At 38.6% G+C, this 27,600-nt stretch overlaps 1 protein-coding gene across 1 annotated transcript in view; it reads right to left on the bottom strand.

The window, feature by feature from the left end:
- The window catches only part of LOC129765121 (uncharacterized), a 387,394-nt gene that overhangs the window by 10,503 nt on the left and 349,291 nt on the right, over window positions 1-27,600 (bottom strand). The window contains exons 2-4 of the mRNA XM_055765006.1: window positions 20,572-21,060; window positions 20,210-20,503; window positions 19,752-20,144 (exon numbers count right to left, since the gene is read on the bottom strand). Coding sequence (XP_055620981.1) covers window positions 19,752-20,144; window positions 20,210-20,503; window positions 20,572-21,060 — 1,176 coding nt within the window. The remainder of the gene's footprint in view (window positions 1-19,751; window positions 20,145-20,209; window positions 20,504-20,571; window positions 21,061-27,600) is intronic.

Here is a 27,600-nt window from a genome sequence, read left to right as displayed (position 1 = left end):
ATTTTTTGTAGATCAATAATAAATGAATCGATTCAAGTACAGGAATGTTATGTGCATTATTCATATAATAATATAAACTGCTAGGAGTGCTTTTGAAAGAAAAGGGTCATCCATAAACCACGTACACTTTCAGGAAAAGAGGAGATTTGGTCAAAGTGTACGATTATTAACAAAATCCAGAAATGTATGCATCAAGAGAGAAGAAGATAAGGACTGAATTGACTGAAAATAAACTTACGTGGTTTAGCCCCCATTGGTATAATCTAATGGAAGTGTAATGTGTAAATTGAATGTGAAGGCAGCGTAATAAACATTGAAATATTTTGGTATAGTTTGTTTAATATTTTTATTTTTAGGAGATCTATCATTTCAAGCTCTATCACATGGTAAATAAAACGCTTTGTAAATGAAGAAGTATATAAGCATTAATTTGTTGGCATGTTCTCGAAAAAAAACCTTCTTGGCTTCTCGAACAACTGGAAGTATTGCTGCCAATAACAATTTCTTCCGTTGCTTTTGAATTCCTCTCGGAGCTTTTTGCCACTTCATGCTGCCATCTAAGGAAAAGTGACCAGCTGCAAGCATCTTTTGCTGTTTCTTAGATAACAAAACACAATAATTCAGTTGCTTGCTGTCAACAACATCAGAATAGCCGATATCATACCGACCTTTAGCAATTCTGACCCGTCTAATATTCTCAATCTATGGCCGCGGATTTAATTTATTGAGAGTGTATTGAGTAACGGCAAATTCAGTTTTAAAAACATGTATGCTCTGCATGTCCATCACATTGACGCGCTTCTTGGCCCCTCCAACAGCCTTTTTGAAATCTTCGAAATCCACTACTCGGCAGTTTCAACAGCAGCATGAAAACTGTCAGCCGCCATGAACGTATGACCGGATTCGAAGTATTTCAATACAATCTCCTTAACGTCAACTTTATTGTCGTTCAATAGGAGAACAAGATGTAGGAAAAAGTTCCATTACTGATACTAGGGATACTACATTACTATATACTACACCACGGTGCCAATTATGTTTACTTTTTTATGCTTTGACACTGTCGTTTTACGCATAGTTCTCAAATGTTACTTTTTGACAATTTTCACTTTTGCTCCATAAAAAAATATTTTTATGCATAATCTTTTGGAAAAACACAAAAAACTTATTATTTGTTCCCAGTATTAAAAAAAACAAAATCAAGTTCAACTGTCCCATGTTGATATTCTACGCATAACTGTCCCACCATGCATTTTAAGCCCCTAATCCACCTAGATTGCTTCAATTGAGGGAATCTCTTCACATTTCATTAAACAATAGCTTAGTGCTTATAAAAAACCCGATGCATTGCTAAACTGAAATGCTTGAAGCTTCTGCTAGACAAATGTGTTAGAAAACTTTGATTGCGTTTTTCTCAGTTGCTGATTTTGGAACATGGGACAACTATGCGTAGAACGGCAGTGCAGGAGATATGAAAAAAAAATCAAATTTTCAATACACTGCGAAATCGTAACCAGTTAAGAAATCTAATATAGGAAATGGAATCTACCTGTGATTTTACAAGAAAAATTATATTTAACGTGGAGGCGATCTGGCGTAGTGGAAACATCCATACCTCCATACCTAGCGATCACGAGTTCAATTCTCACTCCCGACATTCTTCCAAAAATGGAAGTAAAAGTGACGAACCAACCGATATATGTTGAAAGTCACTATAGTAGAGAAAAAAAATATATATTTAACGTTTTTAAAAAACGAGCTTTGAATATGGAAAATAAATTTTGTGAATTTTCCGTACAATGTCGGATCAGCAATATGCATTTTCTATTATTTCAAGAAGATAATTTTCATTATCAGCCATTCCATGCCAAACCGATATAGTGGTGCTCAGATGTTCGTGAAAAGTAGCAGTTCTGTTTCTCATCGCAAAATATTAGATCCGTATTTCTTTATTTTTGACGTAGGATTACGTCTTTCGGGAACATATTAGGGTACAAATTGAAAATCGAAAATCAAGTACATCGTGAAAATTATCCAATTTCAAACGCTTATTGCTCAGTCATTTCATGATGGATTGATGAAATTTTTGAGTCAATCGATTTCAGCACTTCATAACAATTATTTATATTGAAAAAAATAATATGTGTCATAAAACTAACTATCGAACAATTGAAAAATCTCAACCCCTATCCTAACGGAAATACCCACTACTGATTGGTCGAAATTGACGACACATGCGGTCTCTAACAGAGTCATCAAAACCAAGCTGCCTGGGCGAAATCGGTATTGCAAATACATTAAAGTAGGGGGAGCTTTTGTTTCTATCGAAATGTGTTCCCTAACAGAGACATTAAAACTAAGCTGTCTGGGAAAATCGACATTGAAAATATATGAAAGCCGGGGGTATTTTTATTTTGCAAGTAAGGTGAGTGATACGTTTCATTCTATCAGATTAAATCTAAAATTGGAACTTTAATGTTGGTTGCTTCATGAAATTTCATATCAATGACCGATCGTGTATAGTAAAAAATTTAGCACATTTATTTCAATTTTCATAAATAAAAACCAAGGTGTGTTCCCGCTCGAGAACGGATCGTTTGGTTTAAGCTGTCTGTTTTGTTGTTTTCATTTCCACCCAAGGAAAGTTTATACAGCGAGAAAAATTGGAAAAGTGAAGAAATATTAGAACAAAGATTGCTCTACATATAGCATTAGGTGTTGTTAGTCCAATTAAAATTCGCATTGGGTTGAATAAACACTCAGAAAGTAAAAATTATAGAATAAAATTACCTTTTTCATTTCAAATATGTTTTCTCTATATTAAAGTAACATGTTTTTACTGATGAGAAAAATTGATAATTATGTTTGGTATTGGTAATTATCTTATATTACATTGATGAGTTTTTTTTCTCTTTATTTCATGCATACATAACACAGGAGGCATCTCGTCTAGAATCACAGAGGGGGTTTTCATCATATCTCGGTCCACTTCGGTATTTTTTATCTGATACGCACCATCCAACGACTGTTTATCATCCTTCTGTCGTAATCACTCGGTAAACACTAGTTAAGTAAACAAACAATACCCAACAACCAAACATAGTTGCCCTTTTCAGGCCACCAAATCATTATCAAAGAGTTTAACGATGTAATTCGTCAAACATAACTAAAATCAACATATAGCTTAACGGAATCCTAATCCTAGTTTTTTTGACAGTCCTACGTCTTTCATTTCTGTACCGGGGTGTGAGTTCAGAGTGACGCTGGACTGCAAGGTTTTGAACGTTAATATCTCTTTACAGGCTGAATGGAGTGGTATAATAATCACTTCATCCGAAAGATAAAATGTCAACGAGTTATATGATTGTCACTTATTGGTCCCATTTACGCATTCGACTTGGTGTTCCTGTGATGCAATCCAATCCGCGTTGACGGCATTAAGCTTCGTATTACGGAATGGGGGAGTTTGCAGAAGAAATGAACAAACTTTTAAAATTAAAATTATGAATGAATTTTTTTTCCCAAATCAAATTAGTACTCTATGTAAATGAAAATTATTTTTACTTGCAATTAGTGAAAAAATATCATAAAAATTGTGTCTAAAGATAGTTCATGATGGTAAATTTTGGGGAGAACATCTGAAAATTCATAGAAAATAGTTTAAATTGGAGTCAGAACAATATACTTCTAGTAGGTAAATAACGTCAAGAAAAAAATTTCATATAAATTTTAGCAATTTAAAACTGCTTTAGGGCCGACTAATCTGATTGAGAATAGTTGGCCTCATACAAACTAATGTCGTATCCAGATGTCGACACCATTCCGCCGTCAACGCGAATAGCATCAGTTTCTGTTCTGCTTTCGCATGGAACAGTCATGAAAAATTGCCAAAACACGATAAAAACGAATTGAATTTTATGCAAGGTTATATAGACTTTATTTCATTTTCACTGTGAAATGGCGCCCTCAATTTCTATTCTGCGCACGGAGTGATCATCAAAAATATTGATCAATTCTCACGAAAACAAAAATAAATCATGTATCAAACATATCAGTTGCTTTTACAAGGCCACTCAAATTCCATTCGTTCGTTTCGGGACCACCAACAATCTCGAAAGAGTTGAAAATTTATGCAATTGCATTTTCAAATAAATGATTACCGAGCCACCGGTAGTCCTACGTCTGCCTTGCGATTATATCAAAGATATAACCCTCTTCTTGTTTTTGTTTTTGATTTATTACTGTTCAAAGTTAACATGTTTTCTGTCTTCGTTCACTATTTCTAAGCGACTAAAGTAGATCTATGTGACTATGTGATTGTGACCTTTTCCTTAAGTGTAATATTTTTTTAAAGAAAATCATTGGCCCCAATTTATTGGGCCTGTTCTCGAATACATTTCACGGTGGAAACGAAATAAACGGCACGCCATTGAACTGCACTTTACGAGTTAGTAAAGCATCGAATATAATAATGAGTTTTCAGGCAGAATAAGCATTTTTCCAATAAAAATCATTAATGAAAATTAACTTCTTCGTATCAAACTGGTGTTCAATGTGAATGAATAACTTTGTTTTCTTCATGTGGTATAATAATCTCATACAAACATTTTATTTGAAGGTAATTATAATGATAGGTTTTAGTGGGGAACTAATTTTGTATCCAGATGTCGACACCGTACCGTTGTCAACGCGGATACATTTCATTTCGTTTCCACCGTGAACTGTATTCGAGAATCAGGCCCATTATGTCGATCATCTTAATCGGTCCAGTAGTTCAAAAGTCATTGGAAACATTTTTTGAAAAAAAGTGACAAAATTTGATTTTTCGGACCACCACCGAAGAGAAATGGGCAATAAATAATAGCGACGGGTCTAATATTTGGCGATATGGATAAAACATACCCATTTTAGCGGAAATGTGAGAACCACTATATCGGTTTGGCATGGAATGGCTGTTATACAAGCTGGAAAATTCGTTTAAACGCTGTGCGTTATTTTAGTGTCAAGTGTCGAGTAAGTTCACAGCGATTGCAAATGTTGGCCCCGCCAAATTATAGTTTATTACAGAATTGCTTCCAATTCCAAGTTCTTATTTGGCTGAATAATAAATAAAAATAGGTTTTGAGAGAGAAAATTCGTACTCGCGCGAAAAATTGTAATTTGTGTACTCTGGACTGTGCGCGTCTCTGCGTCTCTCACCGCAGCTTATAGTTCCCGAACTGTTCCGTACTGACTTCCACCGCTGTACAAATGTCGTACGAGAATTCCCCAAAGGTTCTCAATTGGATTTAGGTCTGGACTACGTGCTGGCCAGTTAATATCTCGCTCAGAGAACCACTGCATATTTTTCTTACTAACTCTATGGCGGCATTGTCTTGCTGAAATGTGAAGTCTTCAGGCATAAAGTCCTCGGTAAATGATAACCGAACGTCTTCCAGTAATTCCACCACTTTTCTGAGTTCATCCTGGTTGAAATTAGGGCAAGGGGGTTTTTCCTGACGTGAAAAGCTTGACCTCGGGTTCCTTCCTCAAATCATGCCAGTAGTAGGCACAACAATCGGGGCCATCTAAATTGATCTTCTTTTCACCCGAAAATGCAACGTTATCCCATTTATTTCGCCATGCTATATGCTTTTTGGCGAAATTCAATCGAGCCTGAATATGTGCTGGAGTAAGATTCGGTTTCTTGGCCTTTGAAGTGTACTTGATGTAACCAGATCCCCGAAATATCTATGTAATGCGCTTATTGGTAGTCGAGAGTTCAAGTTCCATCCTGATTTCCGATGCATTGAATTTTCTAGTTCCGGTCAGCTCAAGAATTCGATTCCTGTCACGATTGCTTGTTTTGATATCCCTCTTAGTTTTTTTTTCTTAACGCCATATATTTCACCTTTCTTCAGCACATTTCGAATCGAAGTTTAGGATCTGTTTACTGTCCTTCCTGTTTCCCAGTTACTCATACCAGTTTTCTTCAGTTCACGAACAACTCTTTGTTCACTAAAATTTTTTTTTCGGTATTTTTTACCTCAGATCAACAAATTGCCAGCACCAACATGTCTTGCCTACTAACACAACAACAAAACTGAAATGACAGATGGCCAAGGTTTTCGGTGACATAGGTGCGCCAGTCGCTTATATTTAATTGCGTGCGTTCAAGCGTATTTCCCTCTTCAAAATGAAATTTAGCCTCCTATTAAAGGTATACGAAGTTTTAAAAATTAAATATGATTGAAGGTCTAATACAACCAACGACCAAATAAATATAGTTGCGAAAACAGATATATCGATTGTAAATAATATCTTAAAATTCTTTTTTGTAAAATTTTAAATAAAAATATTTTTTTTAAATATCGAAGGGAACAAATTTCGAGCCATAAACATTGTTAATATTAAATTCACCTTTTAAGCAGGATTTTTGAGGTGTAATCAAAATGTTATTTTTTCCTGAATAGTTCATTAATGTCCCATTAATTTGGTAGTACATCATATTCTAAACAGACATCTAGGTTTCGAGTCATATTTTTTTTGCAAAAAGGGTAAACGATTCTGGATATTCCTTTATGCAAAAATCAGTTGTAATTAAAACTTATCTATAGATAAAAATATTGATTTTAGGTAACTGCCACCATATGTACAATGTTTTAAAAAACAGGAAGTGGGTTATATCTATGGTATAACCGCAAGGGTGACGTAGGACTATCGCTGATTTAGAGATCATTTGTTCGAAGTTGAATCTAAATCCATTCTGAATGAATGAATAAATGAATATTTGGGGGACTTCGAAAACGAGAGCGTTACGTTGGAGGCACAAGGTCTTATGCATCCAATATAGGATACGAAAAACCTTGTTCTGAAGAATAATCTTCAGAAGCTAACCTGTTAACTGTACTTGATTGACAAATCACAAACTCAAATGTATTATATGGATATTTTATGGATAGAAAACATTAAAATAAACTCTTTCGCTTGAATGTAATTTTCAATTTCAAGGGGAACTGGCAGATTATTTTCCAGCAACGATTAGATATTTCCACATTTTCCTCGATACTGGAAGCCCACCAGTGGTTAATACTAACTCGATAACCACTTGTTAATAGTACTTGATTGAAAAATATTTGGTCACAGTGTTACACGGATAGAAAACATTCAAATAAACTCTTTCACATGAATGTATTTTTGAATTCCCAGAGGAACTGGCAGATTATTTTCCAGCAATGATTAGATCTTTCCGGAACTTTCTCGATGCTGAATGGCATCCAAACGGAAATAATTCTGCGCGTGTATGTGTCGATCCTTCGCCGTCCACCTCCTCCAGCACGTTAGGCAACGATGTTGTCTTGTCCATGTCCTCACGAAAAATGAATGTGTCTCAAAAAAGGAAGGTCTTGTATTATAGAGACTTTAAACTTTTGCAGTTCATTCGTCTCTAGCCTTGAGAAAGGCCCTTTGAAAACTCTACTCTACTCCAGCGCTACCACCTCCACCCTCTTGCCTTGAGAAAGGCACTCGATCCCTCGCCGTCCAGCCTGTCCAGCAACGATGTTGTCCAGTCGGTGTCCACACAAAGAATGCCTGAAAATGAATGTGTATCACCACCAGAATATCGCTTAAGTATGCTTTTTGTGTGTGATTGAATCGAGAGAAGGTGTGGTTTACGATGGCAATTTGGAAGGCAGACTAGAGGGGAATGAACTCTCTGAGCTCGGAACTTTCGGCGACTGAGCAATAATCGATTGCGGGCGCATACAATATTGGATACGGAAATATTCTACTGATGGGGAAGAATAATCTTCTGAAGCTATCCTGTTAATTGCGATTGATTGAAAAATCACAAAACCAAATGTATTTGGTCACAGTGTTACATGGATAGAAAACATTCAAATAAACTCTTTCACATGAATGTATTTTTAAATCCCCAGAGAAACTGGCAGATTATTTTCAGTAACGATTAGATGTTTCCACATTTTCCTCGATACTGGAAGCCGACCAATGGTTAATACTGACTCGATAACCACCTGTTAATAGTACTTGATTGAAAAATATTTGGTCACAGTGTGACATGGATAGAAAACATTCAAATAAACTCTTTCACATGAATGTATTTTTAAATTCCCAGAGGAACTGGCAGATTATTTTCCAGAAAAGATTAGATCTTTCCGGAACTTTCTCAATGCTGAATGGCATCCAAAAGGAAAGGATTCCACGCGTGTATGTGTGTGTAGCGATGTCTTCCCGGGGAACCGTTTGTGGCATCACTCTCCTCCTGATGGATTCCCTTCTGGCTTAAGGTGCACACACAGGCTCACACAGGACCGTTCATCCGCGCTTTCATAATAAATGAAGAGCTTCACCACAACAGCGACAACATGCTCCAATCGCTGTTCAATTAGAACTGAGTGGATTTCCGAGCGCCGCTCGCTTATATACCGATTGGTGATTTCAATAGCCTGTTTTGAGAGCAATTTTAAGATTATTGAAACAAGTTTTTGAATCAAAAAGTAACAAGTACAGAACGCGTAGACATTTTATCTTTCGAATGAAGTGTTTATCATACCATTTCGTTCAGTTGTTTAGGAGCTATTAACGCTCAAAATCTCGGTCTCCGGCGTAACGCTTTCGTTTTCGAAACTTTGATTTTACACCCCGGTATAGAAATGAAAGACGTAGTCCTACGTCAAAACCGGAGAGGGTCGCGCCAAAATTGGCTGTTTTTCGGCTGATTTGTCGTGAAATCGCTTTATAGCATTGATGAATTCCATGCCAACTCGACTTGCCGTTGGCAACACCATCTCAGATTGCAATCAAACGTTTTGGGCTTATATACACTGGTCATTTAGACAGCTTTGCATACTTGAAATCAAACCAAAAAAAAAAGCCGTTGAAAAGGGTCAAAGGCTTTTTTCTTAAATTTTTACAAAATTTTCTAACTCAAAAACTATAAAACCTAAAAAATTGTTGAAAATGTTATTCAACAATATAATTTTTTTATTTAAATTTACACTGAAATTTTTGTTCTCAAATAAAAAAATCAATTTTCCCACAAACGCATTTCTTTGAATTCTCAAAACAATTATAATAATAATTAACAAGTCATCCATACATCAGAAGGTGGGCACTTTTTTAAGAAAAAGCTTTTTTACAACTAATCCCAATGTTGTTTAGGGTCAATATAGCTAATTTCACAAAAAAAAAAAAATAAAAAAAGGGAAAATATGGACGTCAACATTCTATCTCTTATTGATTTTTAAATACAGTCAACTCTCCCTAACTCGATATCCAAAGGGACCATCGAGTTAGGGAGGTATCGAGATACAGAACATTTTTTCCTAATTTTTGTTTTATGTCTCAAATTGTCATATATTAGGGTAAGTGTCCCAATTATGGTATGAATTTGAATTTTTGATTCATTCCCTTAAAGTGAAAAAACACCTTTCTCATATAAAAAAAATATTTTTTTCAGAATCTTTCAGGAGGTGATAGACGGTTATATTTCACGAAAAAAATCCTTCTACGCATATGTTAGAATTTCAACGATGACAGACTTATAGAACTTTTTCTTTGTTTCGGATTCTGTTGGCTCAAACTGACTCTACATTGAAAAGTATGCTACGTAATCCGATTTGGTTGCTTTCATTTGAAAGATGAGAAAATATAGTACAGGATATAGTAGTGGAACATCTAAATTAGTGGATTAAACATTTTTGAAGTGGAAAATTTAAGTTTTTTTTTTATTTGTAATTATTAATTTTATCCTAAAAATTCATACTAAACTTGATTGTTTCTATCAATTAAATTAAAGCTCTCTAACCTCTCTACAATTAGTTCTTTGACGCCCAATTTCTATCTCTCTTAATTTCGCTGCAATATCGATATGAACAATTCCTGATGAAGATTCAATCAAAATCTTCAAAAATCGCGATTTTTAACCCACTGTACTTATAAAAGCCACTTAAATTTCATCTTAATGCTGAAAGGTTAATTTTTTTTCTTGAAATTATTCATATTTGAATTATAAAAAAAAACTTTTTTTTTCAAACTGTATACAATCGAGTTCTAAATTTTACATAATCGAATCATATATTATCGAGTTTGTATATAATCGAGTCCGACTTGCATGAGGCACTAGGTTAACAAAGAAAATATTGGTTAAGTATGTTACTCAAACTGAATTGTAACGATCACGCAGGAACTGTTCAATCACAAAGAAATGTTCGAATAGTTTCACAGGAACATTTTCAGTTGATTTCAATATTCCGGACATATTCTTCAGGTTTGATTAAACGTTCGAATTAACATCTCAATAGAACTACTATCTTCAACGTTTTTCTCAGGTTTTTCAACACTTTCCAGTATATCGGTATCTGGCATCAGATCCACAGCAAATCACGTTTTGGTCCTTTTTGCACTAATTATTAAAAGACATTGAGCAATCGAACGGTATTGTACCGTCGACATCGCTCACGACACATTAATTATGCCAGCGGAATATCACTCCCGTCCATGTTGGTTGTGCTTTGAAGTTAGGAATTCCCAGTTTCTGGACAAATTCTCAAGCCATATCCCGAAGAATAGAAGAGGGGTAAATTATTCTGTCTAGCTTGACAAGACAAAAATTCATTGACCGCTCCAGCTTCTCGATTCTGACCAACCTTATATGCTATTGGTCTAGATACAATTTTCCATTCCGATTCCATTTTTACTTTAGTGTGAGTAGTGTTGATACCGCACTTTGTGCAATACTGAAATTATTTGCAGCTTCAGACCCCTTCCGTCCATATTTTTCGACCTGCTCGATTACGATTACGTTTTGATTGTTCGCTTGAAAGGTTTCTCGTGGTTTTCCATACTTGAAAAGAAATTGTTTGATGACACGAACACTCCGTCTTCACTTTCAAGGGCAATTGAAATCTGAGGTAATAACGCACAAAAACATGTACGCGAAAATCAATCGAGTTAGGGAGGTGAAAATCCATGGAAAAATGAATCAAAACACATCGAGTAAGAGAGGCATCGAGTTAGGGAGGTATCGTGTTATGGAGAGAAGAATGCTTGTAAAATCGAAGGTGCCATGAAATCCATCGAGTTAGGGAAAATATCGAGATACAGAACATCGAGTTAGGGAGAGTTGACTGTATATGACATTTTTGCATGAAAACTCCTCCATCGCGAGAATTTACACACAATAATTTTACGAGTTAAACATTAGTAGTAAATCAAATAGGACATGGAAAAGTTGTTGTTAGAAAATCTCTGCCCTTCTTTCGATGTATGGATAACTTATTCATTGCTTCATAAGCTATTCGTATAAGGTAAATGATTTTAGTTTGTTCAGTCGAAAATATGATCATGGTTTGTCCACTTTTTTGAATGCTTCAGTTCAGCGCACCTGTGTCAAATCAGGTATTCGAATGATTATATGTGATTTTCATGAAGAAAAGCCGATTTGCAATTACAAGTTGCGTGAAAACACTCTAAATCGGACAAACCAAAATCATTTACCCTATTTTCTTTTAGAAAAAAAACTATGGATGGGTTATACCTATGGTATAACCGCAAGGTTGACGTAGGATTGCCGTTGGCTCATTAATCAATTGTATTTCTTCAATTAGCAATAATCCCACCTCAGATGTTCTTCATTGGGTACGATATCGCCGCTGCGCAGAACTATCTTTTGTGTGCATTGATTAAATTATTGATTGAACTAGTGGATAATTGAAACTATTTACGAATTCAATTGCAAACAAATCCCAATTTAAGTCAATTCATGCATTATGGTAGTAGTTATCGCAGAAAATAGTTATAAACATTCTGCCTTTTGCGGTATGTGTAGAAGTTCAGTGAGCTGGTGACATGAAGAGATATCTTTCAATGCAGTCTAGAATAACCGAGCCAAAGCGTTGCTTCTGTACCCGCTTTTGTAGACCGTATTAGCAAAACGAATTCCGGAGTGTAAAAATGCATGGGGGTATAAAAGTATTGCCGACTTGAATGTATCTGCAATGCCGCTTTTCCCAACTTCTTGGTGTCGGAATCTGTATTGGGAGAACACATTCCAGTTTGCGAAGATGCAAGCGAGTACAAAAGTACCTGTAGTTTGCATCTATTTTACAATGCCGATTTCCCCAGGCTTCATGATTTTGAAGTCTGTGTTAGGGAAACATTCCGATTTGCAGAAACGCAAGCGAGTACAACAGTATTACGGGGTTTCGGATCAGAACGAACTGCACTGTCTCAGGTTTTGTAAGCGACTGCCACATAGTTTATTTTTTTCCTTTCTTGCTAGTTCACAAATCCTTATTATCTATCTACTCCGTTTTCCTGCCTATTCGTTTTTTATCTTATCGCTAGGATGCCGAGAACGCCGATCATAAAACAACCCTCGTCATGCTTATGGATTTCGTCACCCATGTGGCCATATCCTAAAATAAACATGACGAGGCGATAACGATCGTCTGTACTATATGCCTGATATTCTTATGATATGATTCTGTGAGACGAACCGATCATAAAATATGTTTCACTATGTTTATGGATTTACCTCCCACGAGGCTAAATTCTGAATAAACACGGCGAGACGATAACGATCGTTCGTACCACAACAACAGTACTCGCAGCTTGCATCTATTTTGCAATGTAAATTTCCTCAGGCTCCATGGTTTTGAAATCTGTGTTAGGGAAACATTCCGATTTGCAGAAACGCAAGCGAGTACAAAAGTACCCGCAGCTTGCATCTATTTTGCAATGTCGATTTCCCCAGGCTCCATGGTTTTCAAGTCTGTGTTAGGGAATCATCCATCCATTCCAGCGATCATACCTCAATTGTTGCGCAATCATAACTGAGTGGATTTCCGAGCGCCGCTCGCTTATATACCGATTGGTGATTTCAATAGCCTGTTTTGAAAGCAATTTTAAGACTATTGAAACAAGTTTTTGGATCAAAAAGTAACGAGTATATAACGCGTAGACATTTTATCTTTCGAATGAAGTGTTTATCATACCATTTCGTTCAGTTGTTTAGGAGCTATTAACGCTCAAAATCTCGGTCTCCGGCGTAACGCTTTCGTTTTCGAAACTTTGATTTTACACCCCGGTATAGAAATGAAAGACGTAGTCCTACGTCAAAACCGCTTTTGAGAAAAATTAATTTCAATAATTTTTTTTGACGTGGAACTACGTCTAACCGGATACAGAACATGCAGGAAAAAATGAAAGATTCCAAATGCTTATAACTCGAACATTTCTTACTGGATAGGGAAGGATAGGGTAATTAATAAAATGTTATTTTTCATTAGATGAACAATTGAAAAACTGTGAAATGTGAAGTGTTATCTCAACGTCCTCACTGCCTAGTTTTGATTGGCTCGATTAACGGTTTCCCGAACACAAACTTCAATATCAATGAACCTGTGGGAATCCGCTGGCAAATATAAATACAAGTCGGGGGTATTTTTGTTCCAACCGAGCTGTTTTTCCCCAACACGGACTTCAAATGTGCCTGGGGGAATCCGCTTTGCAAATATATACATGCAAATCGGGGGCTTTTTTGTTCCGACTGAAATGTATTTGTCTAACACAGACTTCAAAACCAATATGTCATCATACCAAACGTAAAAGGACTGTCATTAAATTTACTTTTAACGAAGAACATAATCTATCACAATGCATGAATTGAACTCACATGGCATTTTACTTACAAAGAAAATATCATGAATTCAATTGAATTCGGAAATCGCAAGGTTCACGTGGAATTACCTTAGCTGAGCAATCATTCGTTTGTATTGATTAAATTCTTGATTGAATGAAACAGTTTCCAAATTCAATTGAGTTCAATATATTTGCTCTGTGAGTGAAAAAAAAGAACAAATGCCGTGTAAAGTCAATTCATTTATTGTGATTGATTGTTCTTCGTTACAAGTAAATTTAATGACGGACCTTTTACGTTTGGTATGATGACTAGAACAAAATATATGTACGGAAGAATTATCAAACGTTTGATGAACTAGCCTAAGGCTGAAAATCTTTCCAATAAAGACAAAAAAAAATTATCAAACGATTATTTTATTTTACATTTCCCTCTGAAGTTTACATCCCAAAAGTGTACATACTTCTCGAATCTCGAATTTGCTTGAAACTGGGAAGTTCATTCGCTTCTAGTGGCTGCACGATTTTCCCAGGTTCCTAAGTTTAGAAGATCATGTTAGGACAGACATATTCCACTCTGCACAAAGGCAAGCGAGGTACTTTTGTCGCAGTTTGCATTTATTTGCAGAGCCGATTTCCCCAGAAACCACGGTTTTGAAGTCTGTGTTAGGGAAACACATTTCAATCGGAACAAAAATACCCCCGATTTGTATGAATTCGCAATGCCGATTTCCCCACGCTTCATGGATTTAAAGTCTGTGTTAGGGAAACACATTCCAGTCGGAACAAAAATACCCCCGACTTGCATGAATTTGAAATACCGATTTCTCCAGGCACCTTGGTTTAGAAATCTCTATTACGGAACACATTTCGGTGGGAACAAAAGCTCCCCCTACTTTCGTGTGTTCTTTTTCTTCTTTTTGGCTTTAAGAGGGTTTAAACATTTCAGTTCACTCGCCTCTAGGCTCTTTCGTGTGCTTGCAATGCCGATTTCGCTGCTTGGTTTTAAAGTCTGTGTTAGGGAACATTTTTCGATGAGAACAAAAGTCCCCCTACTTTCATGTATTTGCAATGCCGATTTCCCCAAGGCTGCTTGGTTTTGATGGCTGTGTTAGGGAAACCGTAAATCGGGCCAATCAAAACGATGCAGTTAGGGCGTTTAGATAACGCCTAATATTTTACAGTTATTCAATTGTTTATCTAATGAAAAAGAACATTTCGTTAGTTGCGATAGATGCGTAGAAATATTCCCTATCAAGTGATGCAAACATCTCTCCTATCCAGTACGAAATGTTCGAGCTATAAGCATTCGAAATCTTTCATTTTTTCCTGCATGTTCTGTGTTTAGGTTTTCATTTTACCCTCCATATATTCCGGTTAGACGTAGTCCCACGTCAAAAAAATTGATGTTTGTTATTAAAAACCTAAGTAAATTCCTATATTTTATTCTTTGACCAACATATTCAAAGTTCTATAGGTTTTGAGTCGAATTTTTTTTGTAATTTTGAGTTTACATTTACATACATAACAACCGGCACCATCAATGGTCAAATATGTAATAAAGAATGCCTCCAGAAACGTATGCTGCTCTTACTTCGGTCCCACGAAGGTGACACTCTGTTTTGGCGTGATCTTACATCGTGCCATTACACGAAACCGTTGATGGAGGGGTACGAAGCCAACGATGTTGGTTTTAGGCCGAGAGAGGCAAATCTGTCAAACTCGCAAGAACTTCGTCCAAGAGAAAAATCCTGAATGATGATGTAGGGTAAGCTCTGGAAAACAGGGAAGGTCTTCATAAACGACTATGATTTGAAGAAAGTGTGTAAAACAGATGGCGCAAGTAATACACAGGATTTGATGGGTAGCGTTAAGTTCAAGGTGTGAGGATTCAGCCTAGGAGAGAAGATTGAATATAACCAATTTTACAAAAACATAGCTGATAAGCGTTTTTTATTCCCTGAGAGTTTCGAAAATATTCGACCTGAAATAAATTTTTGGTGATCATTTTTGTATGTTGCATTTTTTGACGTAGGACTACGTCTAACCGGAAGATATAGGGGGTGAAATGGAAATCCAGGCACTGAACAATTAGGAAAAAATGCAAGATTTGGAACGCTTATAACTCGAGCATTTCTCAATAGATCGCAAAGGTTTTTGCATCAATTGATAGGAAATATATCTACGCATCTATCATAACGAATAACATTTCATTTTTCTTGAGATAAATAATTGAATAATTCAAGCATTGTCCAAATGCACTATGTGCCCATTTTTGATTGGTCCATTTTGTGCTCCTCAAATCGTACCGACCAAAACGGGCAACCAGAGCAGCAGCGAAATAGAACGAAGTACGATTGGAAAGGAAAAAGAAAAAAAAATGAACGAAACATTGGTCGCAGTCTCACACATGCGTAATTCTCGAGCCAGCCAGTCAGCTTAAAAATCCCCGCTCCGCTGCCGTAACGATCATTCTTTGTGTGGACACCGACTGGACAACATCGCTGCTGGACGAGCTGGACGGCGTGGGATCGAGGGCCTTTCTCAAGGCAAGAGGGCGGAGGTGGTAGCGCTGGAGTAGAGTAGTAGAGCAGAGTAGAGTTTTCAAAGGGCCTTTCTCAAGGCTAGAGTCGAATGAACTGCAAAAGTTTAAAGTCTCTATAATACAAGACCTTCCTTCCTTCCGTAACGATCATTCTCATCCAAACCGTACACCACATCGTTTCGCATCACATCACATCAACAAACCAACACAAGCAGCCATGGTTGGATATGGCAAAGGAGGAAAAGTGAAGGGAAAGGCAAAATCCCGCTCGAACCGTGTTAGTCTGGAGTTCCCCGCAAGGGTAGCTAGGCCGAGCGCGTTAGTACCAGTGCACCAGGCCACCTAGCCGGCGTTATATAGTTTCGGCCGCCGGAGTGATCGAGTTAGCTGGCAAAGCTGCTCGCGACGATAAGAAACCCCACATTCAGAACAGACCACATTCGGTTCGGTGATCAAGACAACAACAGGCAGTTGCAGCGAGTGGCGAGTGGCAAAAGAAATCGCAAAACGACAGCAGGTAGCGGAAGAAAAAAGTTTGTTCTTTATACAATCTGCTTTGGTGGCAAAACCAGAACAAGGCGGCATCGAGGGCGTTTTTTCAAAACCACGAGTACTAAGTTTTCTAAATTGGAACCATTCCATAAAATACGGCGATTATCAGGGCCATTAAACCTTTCAAAAAAGAGTTTACGAAATACAGTTCAATGCATTCTAAAATAATATCCAAAATAATAATTAGTTTTATTTGATTTTTTGTTTTTGATTTTTTCCTAATTTGTTTGCCAGGATCTGATGAGTATGTGGATTTGACAGTTGTTCTGAGCTTATTGATAGTTGGGGACTTCCCTGATTATTCAATTTTCACCAATTCTTAAGTTGTTTCCAGATTGAAAGTACAGTAATTTACAATTAGTTCGACATTTAGCTAATTGGACGGACATGTAATGCGACATATTTAGTTGGACATTTTTGTAAACATAGAGTTCGGGGTCCAAATTATGACCCCACATTGAAAGTCGACACTGTACCACTGTCATCGCAAATGTTCAATTACAGGTTAAAATTACCTCCAATCCGACACTGAGTGGTGGTAATGCGACGTGCCATTAAATGTTATTTACTGTACAATATGTCACAAGCTGGATGGGAAGAAATTTTCCAACTGTGAAAGCTGTGGCGAGCAAGGATGGAAAACAAGGGAGCATGATGTGATTTACGATTAATCGCAAATCTACTGCCACATATGTCGGAAGTCCACGATACATGAATATCATACGTCCATACTATTTCATTACATTTATTCGCAACGAAGAACGTAACCACACAGAATTGAATTAATCAAATATGTGATCCGTTTTATCTACAAAATACAAAAAGGGTCTGAAATTCAATCGAATTCGAAAGGTGTTTCGTGAAGTCACTAATTGAATTACTGGTGGAAAAATTATTTGGAGAGAAATGTGAATGTTCAGAATTATTGGAATCTAAAAACGATTTTGGGCGGGATGAGATTCGCCCAAATCTACTGGTAATAAAATTAATCAATTGTATCCATTACCCGTCTGCTGTTTATCGGGCGGGAGACGACAGCAAAATAAAATCGACACGAGACTGAGTCAGCCACTCACTGCGGTCTGTGCAATAGAGAATTAAAAATCCATCGATGAGTGTCGTAAGATTTCAGTTGATCGTCTCTTGTTACACTTTCCGATCAAGAACTCATCATCCGCTCTATGGAATGGGATTAATCGTTTGTGGCTTGCACTCACGATAAAACTTGAGTAGTAGAAGTAATGCTTCGAGAGTGCAAGCAGTGGGGATTCCGCTCTCATATTGCTTTTTTGAGATCTTGGTAGCTCACCGTTCCAAGTATTCTCTCTGTGTACATATGAAGAATAAAAGAGCCTCGCCTGCTGGGGGTGATTTAAAAACATCCGACTAGAGGGATATACTTATTCATTGATCGTTGAATGTGATTTTTTACCATCCCTGGTGGCGAGTGGCAAACGCAATCGCTAAACAGAAAGGTTTAGCCGAACAAGATGGGGATATCGAGTGATAGCAAAACAATAAACTCTTCAGATTGAAGATAATTTTGTGATCCTGAAATGGATCCTTTTTAGCCTGCATGTGAATCCAACGAGCGAACGAATCGTAATGAATGTATTTTTTTGCCATCGCTGCCTTTTAACGCTCATTCGTTCGTCTCGTTGGACTCGCTTCTTTGGCTGAGTCGGCTCAGTCCAACGTAAATCAGTGTGGTTGTATGGCATCATTTCACATCACATCGCATCAACGGATTGGTGCCGGAGCACCAGTATACCTAATAGCGGTTATAGAATTTCGGCCGCCTGAGTAAATTGATCATTCCAGTTTTCACAAACCCATGCTTGGTTTCCGAATTAAAAGTGGCTTCAAATTACAACACATTGTATGCAGGATGGCATTAACGAATTTTCTCGGTAGCAAGAACTGCTTTCTTTGGTTGATAACTGATGTTAAAAATTGACTGACGTTACATCTGCATTGTATAGAAAATTAACTAAGGAGCAACATGATGAGCTATGTATTTCCTGCTGCTCTGTTCTTATTTTAAAGGACTTTAATCCGAAGGTAATCCGTCCCTGTATTTACTGTTGGTTTTTCAGAACGCTTCTGGCTTGTTTATTTCTCGAAAGATCGTAGAGTTCGTCTCCAGAACCTCAGTTCTTTTTCATTTTTATTTACTTTGTTTGCGGAGACTACAAATCTTACAATTCATTCGTCTCCGAAACCACAGTTTAAGGTACGGTAATGTACTCAATAGTGAAATATATGATAGTGAATGAGCTGATAACCACCTATGCAATCCCTATCACAGCCATCATTTTGATTGTACGATATGTGCATATATCGATATGTGCCGAAAGATGCCCGGCGTTGAACATTTAATAAGTACAAAGCCTTCAGAAAAAAAACAAGAATCAAGTTTGTAAAAAAAAACGCAAAAACACAACACCAAAGGTTCTTTTCAGAACCCCCAACATGTTCATGAAGAGTAAACAGTAAACTAATCCATTTTTCAGGTAGATAGGTAGGTATTCACGTAGGAGAAGAAAATAAAAAAAATATATTCGAAATATATATTTAGCAAAAGCTGTCCCCTTTGTATAGTCCTACGTTACTCCGGTTATGTCCCCGACATTACCCACCCGTCTTTTTTAAGCTCTTTCCAGGGCCAAAAATGTTTTGAGAAATATTTTGTGAATGATTTTATTCTAATAAATAAATTGAAATAAAATGATTAAGCACGACCTTTCTAACTTATTTGAAAATGAAGTTGGAAGCAACGATTGAAGGTTATTCCGATGATTCTTGCACTTTTTGTTATATGCTTCGTATCCAACACATCACTAAAAACAGAATTTCGAGTTCGAACGAGATTCTGTGAAAAATTGTCAGAAAATAGACATGTTTTCGTTTGACGAGATATGGACTTGAGTGAAATTTCTTGACAAACACTGTAACCACTTAATCACGAGACGAGAAACAGAAGCCGGAGTACGTTGGCACACATTACACTTACCTCCACTCCCGCCGCTACTGTACAGCATGTTCTCTTTGAAGGGAAATTCCACCTTGAACTCCACCTCATTGGGCCCCTCGTCGGGGTCCGCGTTCGGGACGGCCTGATGCACGGTTAACACCCGCCCCGACGTGGGTCTCGAACGTGAGATGATCGTTTGCTGGGGCCTTTCCACCACCGGTGGAACCACCACAGTCGATGACCATTTAGTTACGGGTTGATTCGCTTCTTCGCTACTCGTCGTAGACATCGCCGTAGTCGTATCGTATACCATGGTAGAAGTAGTTGGACTGGGAGTGGTGGAACTATCGCTTGAAGCGCTGTTCGTTTCCACAGCGCTAATTACTGGATCCAGCACAGAGTTGTGTTCAATAATCGGTTTACTATTGACATCTGTAGAGAAAATTAACAAATGGTGTAAAATGGTGTAACATATTCGGTGACAGGAAGATTCCCACCTATGAACACTGTATTTTTGGTTTTACTATACTCGGTTCCATTGACGACCAGCATGCACTTAATCACATCATCCGGCTGAATGCTCTCGTACAGAACTAGCTGAATACGGATTGAACTGTCGTACAGTTCGGCTTGTGTAAGCAGGACATTAGTGGTCACGTTCTCCAGCTGATGTTCGTTGATCCATAGCGAAAGAGTTGGCAGAGGGAAAATACCATAAACGCTGCACAAAACCATCACCAGGTTGCTTATATTGCTACTGTGATATCGCAGCATGAAGCTTGACTCCGGCACTGGAAAGAGAAAAGGCGCCATTGAAATACGCACATCTCAAAACAGCGTTAATCTTATTGGCACTCACCGATAATCAGCATCCCCGCAGAACGTGAGTCCTCCGACTGGAACGTGGACACGGCGCACGTGTACTCGCCGGTAAAGTTCTTAAGGGGTTTTATCAGCGCCAGCGCCCGGTGTTTGTGCATCTTCTCATCGCTGACGGTATAACTGCTGTTCACCTGGTGCTTCATGGCTCCCGAACCAAAAGGCCGCCCGGGGGGAATCCACTGATAGATTCGTCTCCCGTTGAAGTACCATTTGAGCACAAAGCCCTTCTCGTGTGCATCAATCTCGTACTCGCAGTCCAAAATCAGATGTCGCTCGTGGTGCCTCCGTCCGTCCAGATCTCGTTGCTGCGCAGCCATCTCATCATCTCCATCGACATCGTACCGATAGATGGCTTTGCTGTCTCCCGCCGCGGCAAGCTCATCTTGCTCGCGATGCTCCCGATGATAATTGTCGAGGATGTATGCCCGTGGCACCGAAAGCCGCGTAACCCTGACACCGTCGCAATCTGCAAAAGACATTCACAAAACAAACATAAACATAAGCACTCGTTGAACAGACCGTCTCGGAGAGGAGGACGCGAATCGAAACGATGGAGCCAACACGGTGGTTAAAGAGCGTTTTATGGGTGGGTGTAATTAGACACAAATTTACGCCGCCATTCGTTCGTGGCGTAATAAAGTTCAATGGCGAGAGCAGTCAAAAAGTTTCGCATCTCTGTTTGCGGGGGAGGCATCATTAAATGGGCCCAATTATTTGCTTGGTTTGGAATGGTTTTTAAGGCAGAGTTATGGATTTATCGATTTGGCATTATTTCGGCTATCGGCTTACGACTGTTGGGTTATAAAGCGAATTTTTTATTGTTGAAAGAAGATTGAGATTGAGATGGTATGACCCATAATATTAAAAAAAATCAAATCAGTAAGCTTGCTGTTTGGAATAAATAATCTACCCGTTGTTTGATAGTAGCATACTCAACACTACCTCACATAGACAGGCACATCAGTGGCACACGCAGCGTTGTACTATATATAGGTACGTACGAGAGTTGTTTTGAAAGTTTTGCACATGACGGTATCAATGCTTGGGTGATGACTATTTAATAACACAAAATCACGAAAATACGTGATCCTGATGAGCAAATGATATGGGTTCACAATACGTGTAAGAATCTGTCAACTGGGGAAGAAGGTTTCTCTTGGGTGTTCCAAGAAATGTTTGTATTTGAAAATTAATTCATTCGAAATAGAATGGATGAACACATTAATGCTAGTATACGTAGCTGGCCATTCCATCTCGGAGTAACTATTAGTCTTTTTACATGAATTAAGGGGGGACCCTACTGTGGAAAGTGGTGATTTTTTATCGGTGTTGGAAATAAAGTTGGATGTTGATTGTATATTTGGATTGTTTGGTTAGTTGGTTAAGGTATATTTGAAGATGTATTTTTATTATATTGTGATGATGATAATGGTCTCGCCTCCTTTCTCTACAGAGGTTTGACGAGGCAAGACGAGTTGTCTAAAAGATATGTTTTCTTCTCAACATTGAAATCAGTTTAGCAAACAGAAAAAAAAACACAATCAGTCTGAGTTTTTTATTCTTTCATTTCACAAATGTAAGTTCAAAAAATTGCAATGTCAAATAATAAGCCAATACTCAGTTATGTCCGCCACAGAGCCGAAACGGTCCCGACGAAGCCCTGGCAGCCAAGTGGTTTTTTTTTTTTTTTTTTATGTTTCAATGTCAAGTTTATTTGTTCGAAAATATTTACATATTTAGTTCACTTCTAAATAAAATTCTAAACTAGCAATGTCCATGGTTCCGCTATCCTCATCAATGAAATTAGCATATTGAACGAAGTTTCTCAATAATTCATTTCTTTTTGTATGATTGATATGTTGCAATGATGGTCTCAATAGGTCCTCACAAGATAGTTGTTGCCATCCCCCTAATGTTTCTGTCATTTTGCGCTGCATTCTTGCCCAAACTGCTGCAACTCGAGGGCACTCGCTCAATTTGTGCACTAACGTCTCCTCAACTGCCTGACAATGTACACAGCTGGCTCCATCTGCCCGCTGCATAGTGTGCATCAGTTTCCTGTGCTGTGTCTTCTCGTTCACTAGTAGGTATAATCCACTGCGATGTCTCGACGAGATTTTCCTGGATGCTATGTTGCGCCATATACGACGCCAATGGTGATTCGGATGTTTTCGTTCTATTCTCGGCTGTTCGGTCTGCTCGATAAAGAATCTATGGATGAGTTCATTAGAGATGTTTTGTTGGATCTGAGGTGGGAGAAGTGTGACATGTTGACGGATTTGTCTTAAACAGGGCAAATCTGCTGGGATACGAATTGTATTAGTGAGAAATGAGTTATAGAACGGCATGACATCCATCTCTCGCAGATGTCGGTTAATTAGCAGCGCTTTGCATTTGAGCGCTGGCAATTGTAATTTCAGTCCACCTTCTTCGATACTTCGCGCAAGCTGTTGCATCGGTACTCGTGCTGGAAATCCTCTCCATACGAACGACCCCATTGTTGCGGTAATTTTACCGATGTGTACAGTATACGGTGGGATTATCGATGCCACATACCACATCTTGGAAAGGATAAAATTATTCAAAAGCGTTATCTTCTGACATAGATTGAGGTTCCGTAGCGAATGAAGCCAAATTATTTGGGCTGTTTTGGAAACTAGCGCATCCCAGTTCAGTTTCACCATTTCTCTTATTGAGTTCGCAAAGACGATGCCGAGTATTTTAACCGTCTCACGTGTCTGAAGCCATGGTACTATACAACGATTCTCATCATATGCTCCAACATTAATTGAAATCGTCTTATGGCGATTCAGTTTCGCACCAGCAACTCTTTCAAATTGATCGAACAGTTCATTGATATTTTGGATTTTTTGTGTGGACGTTGTCACCACACTGATATCATCTGCGTATGCTACACAGAGGTCACTACCACAGACCCGCTCTATTCGCGTAAGAAGTGGATGTAGATATAGAGCGAAGAGCATCATCGACAGTGGATCGCCCTGTCGCACCGATCTTTCGATGGGAAAGCTGTGTGATAAAAGCCCGTTTATCATTATCCGAGACGTAGATCGTTCGGTAATGCGCTTCAGAAGTCCGATGAAGTTTTGGTGTATGCCGAGCGATCGCATGGTACGATGGAGGAATCTATGTGAGACCCGATCGAATGCGTGGTCGAGGTCGAATGAGATCAGTTTTCCTGCTCTCTTTTCGGCGATTAGCGCTGAGATCTTATCTTTTAGTGCGAGCGTAGCTTGAAATATATTACGGCCGGGGTTGCAGCATTTTTGTGCTTCGCTCGGCAACCCATAGCTTCTAAGCACGTATTTTAATCGGACCTTCAGTATCTTGCTAAAGATTCTGAAATCCACATTCAGAAGAGTGATCGGTCGATATGCTCGCACGGTGTCGTCATTTCTTCGCTTTTTAACTAGCACGATGGTGCCGCTCGTGAACTCGGAGGGGAATTGTGTTGTTATTGCTTCATTCATCACCATATTTAGTTCTTTATGGATTACGTCAAAGGCTCTCTTGTAAAATTCAGCCGGTAGACCATCCTCTCCTGGGGATTTCCTATCCGCTGATGCTTTTACCGCTTTATATATATCCGTCGTTTCTATTTCTGCTATTAAAGCGGAGTTTAGTTCGTCATCTATGGGTACGACTCTGTCGCACTCAAACATTTCTGCTGCTTCATCACTTTCCTCCGTCGCTAAGTAAAGTTCTCTAAAATATTCAAACACGTGGTGTTGTATCGCATCGTAATCTCTCAGTAATTCTCCTCTCTCATTCCGCATGCTCGTGATGACTGTTTTTTTTCTCTGTCTTTCTCCCAACTGGAATGTGGAGATACTTTCTCCGTCTATTAATGTATCGTTGATGTGCATGAAATTTTGCGCGAAACGTCTCTGATGCGCGAGCATTTGCGCCTTCAACAGATTGATGTTCGTTAACATGGCGGCATTTCCATAGTAATTGTCGTATGCGAGTCTGAGTTGAGTATATAACCGTTGATGTATAATGTGATACTCCTTGTATATTTCCCGGGATTTCCATCGAAAAAAGGACAGAATTTTCGGAATCTTGCACATGATATCCACCATGTCATCCAGCTGCTGAAATTTCTACGCTGACGAGTCCAAAATTGCCATCGATTTTTAAACTCCTCCATGTTTTCTTGGGTTAACAAATCAGGACGCAGGCACCAAAACCCTCGCCCTTGCGCGCTTCCTAGAGAAGGCAGACATATCCGAGCTGTTACCGCCTTGTGGTCGGTGAATGAACATACATGTGTCGTGGCATTTCTTAAATGTTCGCAAAGCCCACTGCTGACGTATATACGATCGAGCCTGGAAGTCGCATTATGAGTGATGTACGTTGGCGCGGGGGTTGTTGGGTATAATTTAACCCATATATCATGCAGGTGTAGTTGTCGTACCGTCGCTTGCAAAGCGGGACTAGTGTTGTAGTGAGTCGCATCGCTTGGCCGAAGTACACAGTTGAAATCTCCGGCGAGTATCACGTGCTCGGTGGTGTGTCGGAGATAGTACGCGATTGTGGCATTGAAGAAACGTTCTCTCTCAGCACGCAATGCTGTTCCCGATGGTGCGTAGATATTACACAACGTTGTATTCTGCACTCTCAGAGCGATGAGGCGACCATCCAGACTCTTTTCGACATGCGTGAACTGAATGTGTTGTTTTAGTGCTATAGCCGTCCCTCTTCTCGCGTGGTCCACATTGCAGACGACGTTGTAGCCGGGGAGACACAAATTTTCGTTCTCTACCTCTTGCAGGAATAAGATGTCAAGCTCCATCGTGCGCACAAATGTACGAAGGGCTTCAAGCTTAGTATTGTTTGTAATTGTGTTGATATGGAGTTGATATGGATATGGAGAAGTGGTTCACAAAAGCACAAGTCCAACCGCCAGCCTTGTTTTGGATTGACTATTAATATCCTCATCCAGAGAAATCAAGAAAATTTTCATTTACGAAAAATTTCTAGACCGGTACTTAACATATTAAAGACTGCACGGTTTGGGGCAAACTTGAACGCTTCATTTGTTCGGATTCCACGAATGAGATCGTTTCCTTCGATGTGAATGAGACGAAGGTGAGCCATCGGTAGACCTTGTTAGATTCTCGGCAAAGCAAGGATTTAACCTTCAAGTGTAGAAAACACGGGTTATTTCGTGATCCATTTGTAACAGATGGAGCGCGAAACACGAGAAATCCCGTGAGCGGTCCGCAATATGTTAAAAGCATTCAATTCAATATCCTTTATAGCAATAAAAAATGCCAGAATGCCGATTTATGACAAAAAAATGGGTGGGTTATATCTATAATATAACCGCAAGGTTGACGTGGGACTACCTAAGCTTAGCAATCATTTCAGTGAGCAGAAGATATGATGGCATTTCCTTCAATGCAATCTTGAATAACCGAGCCAAAGCGTTATGTTCGTACCCATTATTGTAATCCGTGTTAGGAAAACACTTTTCGGAGTGCAAAAAAAAACATGCGGGTGCAGAAGTACCACCGGCTTGCATGAATCAACAACTTCAACTTCTACAAAAGTACTCGCAGTTTGCATTTATTTGTAAAGCCCATTAACCAAGACATCTTGGTTGGAAGTCTGTGTTAGGGAAACTCGTTTCATTCGGAACAAAAATGCCCCTAACTCGTATGAATTTGCAATGCCAATTTCCTCAGACATCTTGGTTCCGATGTTTGTGTTGGGGAAACACATTTCAGTCGAAACAAAAATACCCCCGACCTGCATGAATTTGCAATGTCAATTTCCCTACGCTCCATGGATGTGTAGTCTGTGTTAGGGAAATACATATTAACCGGAACAAAAATACCCCCGACGTTCATGTATTTGCAATGTCGATTTCTCCAAGGCTGCTTGGTTTTGAAGTCTGTGTTGGGGAACCCGTAAAGCGGGCCAATCAAAACGAGACAGTTAGGGCGTTTAGATTACGCTTAACACTTCACAGTTATTTAATTATTTATATAATGAAAAACAACATTTTATGTATTGCGATAGATGCGTAGAAATATTCCCTATCAATTGATGCAAACATCTTGCACATGATATCCATCTACTTGTGAATTCGAATGTTTTCATTCAAAAAATGGTCATTCTTAAAACCGGACAAACCATGATCAGAGATGGTCAAACCATGATCATAATTTCTCTTTGAGAAAAATCGTTAAAAAATATAAAAATTTGAATAGTTTCAACGACTTATGGTAGTATTAGCAACTAGAGACTTGGGGCTTTCCAACAAACCTAAACTCGTATCGATTATATGTGAATTTCATGAAGAAAAATCGATTTGTATTTACTAGTTGCGTAAAAACACGCGGACAAATCAAGATCATTTACCCTATTCCCTGATAATTCAAACCTAAGATGCAAAGAAAATTTATTGAAAATATAATTACAAAATACACTAAAGAGAGTAACATAAAAATAATACTGTTTTCCAACCAAAGGAGTGTTCTCAACCCGTATCGTCATATTCTCCTTTGAGTGAAGCTAACCTCTAGTCAATTGAAGGACAGACAAATTGTCACTATTGTCAGACCTAATTTTCGAGATGCGACACGTGGCGAAACGTCGCAAAAGCTAATTCAGCAGCTGAACTCAATCTTCTGCGAGTCGTCTGCAGTAAGCATGGTAGCGTAGGGCCAGCATCTCCCCGCTCGCGTGCTGTGTTCTGAACTGGTCTATTTATGGCCACAAATCCACTAACCATCATCTCCAAAGTGTTCTTCGTTATGTTCCACATCGCGCACGCTTTAGTGCGTTCATTCATGGAATTTCAAATTTTCCTACAACGCGCGTACGACGACTAGCCGTCACTATTTGTCCACTTCTGTAGAGCACATAACACGGCAGAATTTACGGACGGGATGCTCCTCATCAGCTCTATTTGGCCATCGCGGTTGTCAGGACGGGCAGCATCGCATCTGAGGCACCAAACTCATCAAACTGGCTG

Source organism: Toxorhynchites rutilus, chromosome 2 (assembly GCF_029784135.1).
Source record: "Toxorhynchites rutilus septentrionalis strain SRP chromosome 2, ASM2978413v1, whole genome shotgun sequence".
Classification (NCBI taxonomy): Eukaryota; Metazoa; Arthropoda; class Insecta; order Diptera; family Culicidae; genus Toxorhynchites; species Toxorhynchites rutilus.
Note: the sequence above shows the minus strand (reverse complement) of the source record. Positions and strands in the feature narration are given on the sequence as shown.